Source organism: Parus major, chromosome 2 (genome assembly GCF_001522545.3).
Source record: "Parus major isolate Abel chromosome 2, Parus_major1.1, whole genome shotgun sequence".
Classification (NCBI taxonomy): domain Eukaryota; kingdom Metazoa; phylum Chordata; class Aves; order Passeriformes; family Paridae; genus Parus; species Parus major.
In genome coordinates this window covers 133,599,661-133,610,836 of record NC_031769.1, presented here as the reverse complement: position 1 = coordinate 133,610,836, position 11,176 = coordinate 133,599,661, and the positions used below count along the sequence as shown (strand labels likewise).

At 46.9% G+C, this 11,176-nt stretch overlaps 1 protein-coding gene across 2 annotated transcripts; it reads left to right on the top strand.

The window, feature by feature from the left end:
* The first annotated feature begins 3,934 nt into the window (after positions 1–3,934).
* On the top strand, positions 3,935–10,399 carry TMEM74 (transmembrane protein 74). Of its 2 annotated transcripts, none has more exons than XM_015619335.2 (2): positions 3,935–4,269; positions 5,028–10,399. In XM_015619335.2, the coding sequence occupies exon 2, from the start codon at positions 5,171–5,173 to the stop codon at positions 6,134–6,136; it is 966 nt and encodes a 321-aa protein (XP_015474821.1). In that variant the 5' UTR covers positions 3,935–4,269; positions 5,028–5,170; the 3' UTR covers positions 6,137–10,399. The 2 variants fall into 2 exon arrangements, with proteins under 2 accessions (XP_015474821.1, XP_015474819.1); XM_015619333.2 differs by having other exon boundaries at positions 3,935–4,411.
* The last annotated feature ends 777 nt before the right edge of the window (positions 10,400–11,176 follow it).

Sequence of the window (11,176 nt, the reverse complement as noted above, 5' to 3'; positions counted from 1 at the left end):
TGAGTCACTGGTGTGGGCATAGCAGGGGGAAAAAGCAGCGCTGGGACATCCAGAGCTGGCCCTTTCCCTCCTGGTGAGCAAAGGGCAGTAAAGGCTCTGCAGGTGCTGCACCAGGGAGCAGACCTGAGCCTGACAGCTCATTAATTCCTACCTGTGCTTCACTAGCTCCTGAGTCAGGCTACAATTACTGTGTCTTCCAAGTGGTCAGCAGGCCCTCTGCTCCTTCAGATGATCCTCTGCTCTAAGACCAAGACTGACTATTTTGTTCATCCTCAGGAGCTCTATTTACCCAAACCATGTTTTCACATGTTCAGACATGAGAAGCAGAGAGCTTTATCAAGGATTTAATCTACCTGTGGCAATTCTGGTACATCGTATCACACATCTATGGTTTCTTGGATCTGTAAAATTATTTACTTATTGTGTCTTTTATTAATGAACAATGGATGTGCATTAGTGAATCATCCAAAGCAGAATTAAACTGCTTTCCTGTCTACTTTTGCTTTATAAATCAATAGATCTGTGACAGTAATGTGTTTTAAACACACAGAAAAGCTGGATTTTGATTTTTATAGTGAGTTGTTCAACTATTTGCTTGCTAGCCTCAGAACACTTATATTCTCTAAGCCAAAAAAGAACTGTATCACTTTTTTCTTTTGCACTTTATATACAAGCTTAGCTTTGCCTCTTCATTCCCCTCTATTACCTTTGTTATTTTTCACAGACCAGTACACAGGTCCATGTATTTCTCTGATAGGTTTTAATTTTTTCTGCAGTCCCATGTTATTGGCTCCCGAGCCAATTTACTTTACTCAACAGCATGATCTATTCAAGTGGAAATGGGAAGTTTATGCAATATTCTCTCTAGACTTCTCTGAATGTATTATTCTCTGAGCCACACTGGCTGGAGTGTACCTTTATTTTAGAAGGTCTGCAGTCTTGCAGCACTTGCACAAGAGCCACTGAAAACCTGAAGTCCTGTGACTGCGAGGCAAGAATTGTGAAGATTCTGTGAAAGGAGAACTCTTAACCAAGATTCTGTGAAAACAAGATTGCTGAAGAGCTCTGTATACATGTTATAAGGCAGAGAGGGAAAAAAAAATAATAAAGATGTTTAGGGGAATGCTTCAGTGAGGATCCCATATAACACTGGAACATTCCCTGAATTATTGATGGCAAATAGAATATCTCAAAACCCATCCCCTACCAGACCATGATGGGATGCATCATTCGGAAAACTTCTTCCAGTTTTTCCTGGTTCCTCTGAACCTTTAGGTTGGGTCAGGCCCTCAGTGAAGCTTCAAACAGAAAGTGTGAAACAACTTTTAGCTCCTCACAAGCCTCCTTCCACATTTATGGTGACCATAGGTTACTGAAAACAGAAAAAAACCCATATACATCTAGATCACATACTGATTTATAGTTGGACCAAATTAAAGAGAGCTTACAAGATGTTCCAGAGCATGGTTTAAATTTAATTGCACGTATCTCAAATGAGACACCTTTATCAGCCTACTGTCAGATTCCATATTGTCACTGTGTTGCTACCATAGCCCTGCTCAGTGTCTGAAAGGGCTGCATGATGTCGTAGGCTGCAGCAGAGAGAAGTCTACTGACAGTCTACTCCAGTCTTTTATTACTGTCCCACTCTGTGTCCATCACTCTGGCTTTTAGCTCTACATAGCCACTTTTTTTCCTGTGACAAACATTCTTACTCCCGCCCTTACTTGATGAATCTTTTCACCAGCTGTACTTGTGTTTGCAGAGTATGCGTTGCTATGCATTCATTCCACCACCTCCACACCTCAGAGCATTGGCAACAATCACATTCCTTACAAGAAAATGCTGTTAACTCGTTGCATCCAAAGTTAAGGAAATGAAATGTCAGTAATATGAATTGTGACTAGACGGTGATTTTGCTCTAAGAGTGAGTGATCTGTGTTAGGCAAAGGCGACACAGTACCACATGGGAAGGCACATAAGAATAGACAACACTTGGCTTGACAGAGTTGTTCCCTCTGCTTGCTCCATAGTTTGTGGGACTGCAATTACCAGCAACAAATTAATATACTTGCCCAACACATGCTGGCACAAAAGGGGGAGGAGAGTGGGTGGCAGAGCAGCAAGATGTTTGTGTGGTTAAATAGCAAGTAACTAAGGCTCTAGTAAGTGCTCAAGAGCACATGCTGTAACTCCTGGGTTTTGAAGGAATGACAACATGGGCATTTGTTGTGTGCACAAAATTTCCTGCATTTGTATCAGCTGTCAGAAGGATAATGCCCACCCAAGGACTGGGTACGCTGTGCCATGGCCCAGGAAAGGTGTTTGCATTCTTCCAGGCTGCATTGCCAGGGTTGAGCACCATATTTTTTCCTATCAGTCATTTAATTAAGATTAATCTATCAGATGCAGCAGGTGCAGCCTGCAGTATCAGTGCACAACCTCTGTATGCTCCTATCCTGCTAATTCCCAAATGGAAATGTAAAATAGACTTAAAGAGAGTTCATTTCTGTCTTTACTTTTACGTGAAACTATTTGAACAATTTGCAGATAGGCTTTTTTGTTTCTTTGAATAGGTTTTATTTGCTCCTTTATATTTATCTCAAAGACAGCACTATTATTAAAAAGCTCCAAGGTCAGCCTACACCATTTTCCCCAACTCCATAATTTTCTCCTTACAATTTTTCTTCAAAGAATGAACAGTACACTATCCAATGCATTGAAACTGCACTTTTCTAATGGAAACACTACCTGGAGCTGCTTTGAAATGATATCCAAGGCAGCCCAGAGCACTGAGCAATCTGTGTGTGATGGGCACTGTGAGTGCCCTACTGTTGCCATGTCCTGGTATGACATTCATGGGAGTTATTCCCACAAAGATTTGAATCTTCTGTGCTGGGTGTTTTGGGTCTTAGCAATGGGATATATCTTCAAAACTGATTTGATTTCCTAATTCATTGCTTCAGAACTGGCATAGAGTTCTTACAGAGAACCACCTTGTTCTCTGATGTTAGGACAACTTCAGACAGTCTGTGCTTGTCTCTTCTGGTTCCTTCCCAGTTCACTTTCCATCTTGAGCCTCTGCTTCCTGCCCAACAGCCACGCAGGCAGGTGCTGCTCACTACTAATTCCTGCGTGCATCCTAATTTCAGCTCCATGACGAAGGTCCCTCTGCCCATGCTTGCTTTCTATCTCCCCAGAGCCTGGTCTTTCCACTGCAGCACAGTATTCAGCTCTGATAAACCTTTAGTTCAGACTACTCCATACTTTATTTGCATATTCTAGTTTATCACTAACACTGGCAAAGGAAAAGCACTGGCAAGAGAACTCAGTGAAGGTTCATACTGAAAATGAAATGGTCATTCATTTATTATGTATTTTTTGGCAACAGTCTTTTTTTTTAATAGTCATTTATGCCGGCCAGAGGAAGTGTGCGGACAATCTGCCAACATGGGTGAGCTCCTGAGATTTTTCAGTAAGTCTTGCACAGAGAGTACGTCTCTTGACGTCTCATCTCCAGCAGTTCTGGGACTATTTGAGAATCTGATTTTATCTTTCCCCGGAGTAAATCGTGAGCTCCCATGACTACGGAAAGCAACTCCGGGAGATGTCTGAGCCAGACCCACGCCTAAGGCTGCAGGGCAGCTCCTCTCCGGAGCCGTGTCAGGCCGCGGTGCCCGGCGGGGCTGTCCGGAGTCCTGGCAGCGCTCCCCGGGGCCGGCGGGGCGGGCGCGGCTCCGGGCGCTGCCGCAGCAGCGCAGCCGCCGCCGCCCGCGGACTACAGCTCCCGGCGTGCCGAGCGGAGCCCGCCCGCCCCGGCACTGCCCGGCTGGGCTGGGCTGGGCCGGGCCGGGCCGGGCCGGGCTGGGCTGTCCGGAGTGGCTGCGAGCAGCGCGGCCGGGGGCGCGGCCGGTGGCGGAGGCGGGCGGGCGGTAGGTGAGCGCGTCCGTGTGTCCGTGTCCGTGTGTCCGTGTGTCCGTGTGTGCGGGCGGGGCCGGCGCCGTGGCGGGCAGGTGAGAGCCCCGCGGGCAGGAGGAGGAGCAGCGGGAGGAGCAGCAGCGGCAGGAGGAGGCGGCGTGCTCCTGCCTGCCGGGGATGCGTGTGTGCCTGTGCGTGTCTGCGCGCCGCTCACCTCGGCATCGCTCGGGTCACTCCTGGCGGGTGCGTCCAGCCACTCCCGGCGCCGGCGGGAATCGCTTTTCCCAGCGCGGCCGCTTCTCGCTGAGGTCCCGGGAAGAGCGTGAGTGAGCAGCGGCTGGGAGCGATCACGTATGTGCTGTAGACGCACATGTGTTTCCTACGCATGCAACACATTTGTCGGGCTGCAGGCTTCGCCCCGTGACACCGGGCGGCCTCGAGGGGGAAGGGGCCCAGGCGAAAGGGGTAATAACGAAATAATTGCAGATGAGAGGTAATATCCGTCTTTGAGTCATCGGTCTTTGAGGCATAATTTCATTCCAAAAGCTCTTAGATGGATGGTAGATCTTACATAGGAAAGCACTGCTTTTCCCATAGGATTATCAGATTTCCACCGGAGAATACAGATCCTGGATTATTGAGCTACATGGGATTTGCGTGTTTCTTTCTAATTAGTCTGTGAATCTGAGTGTAAAATTCTTTATTTGGAAGGGGGGGATGGGAGTTACATGCTTCTAAAAGAACAGACATATCTTTTCTCTGACATTTTACACAGTTTTTTTGGTTATCCCGTGCTCTGTGTATACTTACTGCCTTAATTGGATAGTGGTGTCAAAGGTTGATTAGATTCCCTAATAGATTTTGGATCTGCAAGAAGATTGCAGTTTTAAATGTGTGGTTAAAGCAATCGTGTTTGCCGTCTCCCCTCAAACAGTTCAGAGGAGGGCTGATGTATTACATTTGCGTTATCTTCCCTTTGGTTTATTAATGTATCATTGTGAGGTTGTCGGGTTCGGTTTTGTTGTTGTTGTTTTTTCCCCCCTCTGCTATTTCATTTGCAGACTGAAAAGAAATGAATGTCAGAGAGGATTTGTTTAATCATTTAACAGCTGACACAAGCCATGTCCCTAACAAAGCGTTGGTGAAAAAGTAGAAGATTTCTGGGATACAGCAGCACCAGTACTGTGAAGCCGCTTCTGCAGGTCAGGAGCAGCATTTGCTGGAGGATGCCGTAGCCCAGGAGGTGAGGCTCATGGGGACGAGGTCGATGGCTTGCATGGAGCTTCTCTACCTGGCCGAGGAGAGCAGACAGGTGCCCCTGGGCACCGCTACTGGCTGGAGCCTGCCCTCCCATCCTTACGAGCAGCAGCAGTGTGAGGGGGGTGAGCTGGACCCCAGAGCAGCCGCTGCCGTGGCAGCCCTGCACTGTGAACAGCACTGCAAGCCCTTGCAGAGGGGCCCTGTGGCTGAGCCCCCCCTGGCACCCCAGCCCCCCTCCCTGGGCACCTCACCCCAGGAGCACCCTGCACCCTCCAGCACCTCCCAGCCCTGCCACCCAGCCGAGCGCTTGCCCAGGGAAGAGGATGGAGGGAAGAAGAAAGCCTGCTGCTGTGCCCAGGAACTTGAGACGTCTTTCACCTGTGTGGATGAAAATGTAAATCTGGAGCATGCAAGAAGTCCCCCCACTCCTACAGGTGGCCAGGATGCCCCTCTGCAGCAGCATTCCTGCAGGGAGCTGCCACCTGAATGGGTGCACGATTCACCTTCCTTGGTCTCCGAGGAGGACGATGCTGCCTCAGAGGCAGCAGCTGGGAAATCCGTTGACTATGGATTCATTAGTGCCATTTTGTTCCTGGTTAGTGGCATTTTGCTGGTGATAATTTCCTACGTGGTACCCAGAGATGTGACTGTGGATCCCAACACGGTGGCTGCCCGGGAGATGGAGAGGCTGGAGAATGAGAGCGCAAGGATCGGTGCTCACTTGGACCGCTGTGTTATCGCTGGGCTGTGTCTCTTAACCCTGGGGGGCGTGGTGCTCTCCAGCCTGCTGATGATGTCCATGTGGAAAGGGGAGCTGTACCGGAGGAGCAGGTTTGCATCCTCCAAGGAGTCTGCAAAGCTGTATGGATCTTTCAATTTTAGAATGAAGTCTGGTGCAAATGATAATATGCTCGAGCTGTCGTTAGTTGAGGAAGATGTGCTTGCCATAGATAATTAGTGTGGTCATGATTTTTAAGACAGCATTTCTACAGGAAAATATGTTTCATTAAAGAAAGCAGATGCAGCTAAAGATAGCTGGTGATGCAGTTTATTTGTCTGACAAGAATGGTGTTATCTTAAGCTCTATAATCAAATGTTTTCAATATATGAGTACTTGTTGTAAAGGGGAACTGTGCCAGATGAAATGCAAATGATATAAAATAATGAAAACCACTGAATAAAAAGAGATTTGTGATAAGTAGGTTCCTCAGATACTCGTTTATCCTAATATAAAACATTCCGCTGGTGTCTTGCCTATATAATTTTCTTATTACTCCCATATAGAACAAGAATGACCTTGACACTTTGGAAGCTGTTTATTTTTGAAGCCTGCAGAATTATTAACAGGCCACTTGACAGAATGTTAAGAAGCAGGACCAATAATCAAACAGTAGGGCTAATATTTCATTAAGAGATACTTTTTTATTCTTTAATTTTAAGCAGATCCCTTCTCTTCAATTAAGTGAGAGCTATGGGAAGAAAGAACACCACTTGGTCATGACTGGCCACAAACCTCCCATATTTTTAAACAATTGTACAATTAGTGATAATTATTTAAAATATAAAATAAGAGGCGAAGGGCAGGAAACCATATGGCTCATGGTACTGGTAGGAGACAAAAGACTCTTTCAGCTTGAGGTCAGTGGCTCCATTTCAGTTCAGATTAGCAATGATTGATAGTCATTAACTTCTGATAGCTATAGTGACCCATATAAAAGAAGTTTAGTTCCTGGTGGACAGATGTCTTTGTATGAAAACTGCCATAACAAGAATTAACAGACCTCTTGTTTGGAGTCTCAAAAGACCTAAAGACTGAAAAAGCATGGGGATGCTGAGACTGGACACTTGTCCTTCATTACACACTCCAGAAGAAATTCAAGCTCAGCTGCAGGGCTTTGCTTATACTGGGGCTGTCTGCATCTTATTAGTCCTTTTGGAAACTTCAGTTTTATTTCAGTAGTCTGTCAACCTTCTCATAACCAGCAAGGAAAGGTCAGGAAGGAGCTCTCTAAACTCGTTCAATAAAACCCAATTTATTTGTAAAGAATAAATCATCAGGAAATACAGAGGTTAAGTACCAGGCAGTTTACTGGCTGACATGAGACTCACTTAACATAGGGAATGATCAAGGGTACATGTTACTATTAATCTCAGTTCTGTGGCACTGTAGCCAAAAACCTGTACCACTGATGCTATTTGGTTTATTACCAGCCAATTTCTGGGGAATATTGATGTGTTCTTGCAGTGCTGGGAAAACTGACAAAAATTGTTCAGTGTACCACTGTCAGTTCTTACTGAGCAATGGTTAATACATACATACATATATATATATATATATATATACATACATATATATATATATATATGTCTTGTTAATATGTATATGTATGTTATATACGTATGTGTCCCTGGCAAAGCCAAACATGGGTGAAGTGCTCTGTCTGCACAGTTTCTGCAGTCTTGGAAATGTGCTTCACTGTGACAGCCTTCTCAGTTGTGAGTTAAGTCTAAAATATTATTTTTAAAATTTAATATTTAAAAATAAACTTTTTTTCCCACTGTGACACACAAGAGAAGAGTTCTCTTGGGAAGGGGTGAGGACATTTCGTTTATACTCCCTTTAACCAATAATATTTGGCAGTACAAAGTTCAGAATAACAAGTGGATGGTGGAAACGTGGGTTCCTCACAGAGAGACTGAATGATATTTTGTCACTTGGTTCTTCATTCCCATTCTCTGGCTATTTTTGTCAGGAGACAAGAGCAGCACCCAAGTCTGAGTCAACTAGTTCAGTCTCTTGTGCTTGCTGGCTGCAGGTGCTGGCACGGGCGCCTGTGACCAAGGGCCCAAGGAGCTGCCCAGCTCCAGATTCACACCTTCAGTCAGTAAATTCTGTAGTGTGGTACCCGGGCTTTAACACTGGCCTCGCAGAACAGATGCTGCTTCACGTGTTCTCTGCTCCAACCACAGCTTTAGGTCAGTGTTCTGCAGAATTAAGTGAGCTGCGTTATTAGAGGGTGCTGCTGCCCAGTAAATGATTCTCCCAGTTTAAGTTATGATACACAGCGTGTTCACAGGCAGTAACTCAGCAGTGACCAGCATCTCCACAGTTGTCTTTGAGGAGCTTACATCCTTCTGGCTGTGTCATCAGGGACTCCTGATTGAATCTCTAGGATAAATACATGAAATGTGTTCTTAGATCTGGAAGCTGCCTCGGCCTGTTGTGATCAGGACAAATGAGGAAAGAGCTAGCCTGAGAATCTGGATGCAGAGCAGGAAGGTCCCTCTTTTGCTGGCCTTGGCCAGCTGCTGGAGTATGGGGACACTGCCTGCAGAGCTTTGCTCGAGGTGGGGGAGGTGGGAGCAGCCCTTCCTCTCATCCTGCCTTGAGGATGGGAAGAGGCTGGCCATGGCCTCCACAGGTTCAGGGAAAGCCATGCCGACCAAGAGGGCAAATGTTTCTGAGCTTGGGTCAGCAAGATGGTGTGGGGGGGGGCACAGATAACTCAGGGGATGGAAACCCTTTCACCTGCCTGAGCCCTGTGTTCTCACCTACATGACAGAAGCTCTGAGGCTGGTGGTTTTGAGAGCTATTATTTTTATTTTTTAATTATACATATGCATGAAATTGGAGTACATTCCATTACTGCAGAAAGATGACAGCTTAAGCTGTATGGATCACAGATTTCTTGTAGGAACCATGACATGCCTTAATGCTGATTATTAGCACTAGAAAAAGGAACGCTTCCCTGACTGTCAGTATGTTATTGTCAAGCCAGAAGTTTTCTGACACTTTGTAAAATGCCTGTCACAGATCATGAACCTGCAATATTTTAATGAACCCTCAAATTTTCCCTAAGCATTTTAAGGAAACATTAGTCAGCCTAATAAACTAAATGTACACTGCAGAAGAGTGAGGAGTAATAAAATTCAAACAACAGGACTAACAGAGTTTCTTTATTTTGGTGTGTGTGGTGTGAAAGAGGTGAAGGAAGGCCTTGAGAGCACAGGAATTTAGGAGATAAAAATGCTCAGGACATTTCTCTGATCACCTTTAGAAATTGCAGCATGATGTGAGTTGGTGGCACAATATAAAACCTCTGGACTCTCAGGTTCTCATGCTGTGAAACCAAACAAAGACAGAAACCAAAGCACTTGCTGTCTGGTGGCTGATGGTGGAAATGAATGTCTGAGTCCACTGGCCAGTGGACAGGCCTTCACACCATTCACCTCACGTAAGGTGGTACCAAAGGGAGCGAGGCCAAGAGATGTTTATTGCTCTCTCATGCCCCTTCGCAATTTGACTTCCCCTGCTTGAAATTTAAATGCTTTAAAGGTACAAATGGGAGAAGAGTTGGTGGTGTTTTTTTCATTGCCTGGGCTAAAGTTGTCACTTGATTCATCGGAGAGCTTTCTCCTTTTTTGTGGGAACTAAATTTTGGCATATACTGAGTGGGTTTTAGGTGCCCTCTAAACATATCTCAATTCTGAGTGTGGATTTCCGAGAACCCTGGAAACAGAACAGGATTTTTACCCTTAGTCAGTCAATTTCTGACCAGTCCCAGTTGCCAAATATGACACTTCCCCAGTTTCTACCTCATGACACATTTGCCAGCTGGGCCCAGCCCTGGTCTCTCCCTTCCCACTGCAGGTGTCCATGCTTCCCTGAACTGTGGGAAGGGAGGCTTCCCTGCAGCGAGGCGACAGCTGCCAGTGTCCAGCTCCCTGCTGCTCCAACAGCTCCCTGCTGACCCATGTTCTCAGTTCCTTTTTCTCAGTCAGACGCTGTGGCTGAGGCTGGACATTGGGAGCTGCATGGCATCTGCTGGGGATCTCATCAGAACAGAGGCTGTCACTGCACGGTCGCAGCCCCCACGCTGCGGGTGCCCAGCGTGTGTGCCACCAGCCTCGCCTGCTCCTGACAGCCTGAAGCCAGCCAGGCAGAAATGCCCAAGACTCTCCTAGGGAGCTACGCTGGGTTGTTGCTGGGTTTTTATGTGTTTACAATTTTTTAATCTTTGTAATTCTTTTAAAAATCTGTTTGCAGTGACTCTAGAGTTTACTGACTAAGAAAGCAACTGGTTTAATCTTGTAAAACTCTGACCCACAACGGAGTGAAACATCACAGTACATCATGAGCTGTTCAATAGTGCGTTTGATGCCTTATTACAATCGCAGCCGCGTTCTGTACAGAGTTGAAAATAAAAGTCTATGAAGCTGAGCACTGTCATTGTCCTCTTTGCTCTTTGCTGATTCCAGTGGCTGGCTCTTCTCTCCGTGCCATGGGTGCAGTCCTCAGTGTTCAGCAGCATGGAGCCCATGTAGGCAGCAGGGCCACCTGGCAGAGGCGGTGCTGGATTGAGCTGTGCTGGCACACCAAGCTCATCCCCAGCTCACCCCTCCATCGTGTCCCTGCTGCTGGCCCTTCCCAGACAGAAGTGTCAAGCAATACAGTTTCAACTCCATGCAACCAGAGCAAAAAAGAGAAAAAGTGTGTGGGAGCAGCAATGGCTGTGTGAGCAGGCAGCTGAGGAGGTGCTGTGTCAGATGGTGGGTGTTGAGCCCCTGCTCACCATCACCTCATGCATGACCACTTCAGTATCACATCCTCCCCTCAGCCCGGCTTGGCTGTGGCCAGGGCAGGAGCGCTGGGCCCAGCAGCAGCCATGGGCATGGTGGGTGGGCACACAGCTCCCAGAAAGCACGGGAGGTGATGGGCGATGCAGGGAGATGCAGGAGCTATGTTCCTGGAGGTCTATGGGCTAGGCATGGCCACCTCAGTGTCAGCTTCACCTCTCCTCCCCGAAGAGCTGTGTCAGAGTGGGCAGCAATGGGAGGGTGCTGGTGCAGTGCCAGCAGTGACTGGCACCAGCAGCTAAGCAGAACCTCCAGGGAGCCACAGTTCTCAACTGGCTTGGTTTGGTTTGGTTTGGTTTTTGTTTCTCTCAGATCTCCAGTGTGTGTCAGTTAAGCACCGTAAACACTTTTGACAACCTGT

Coding starts and splice junctions, on each gene's coding strand:
- TMEM74 (XM_015619335.2), top strand. CDS start 5,171: ATGGGGACGAGGTCGATGGCTTGCATGGAGCTTCTCTACCTGGCCGAG.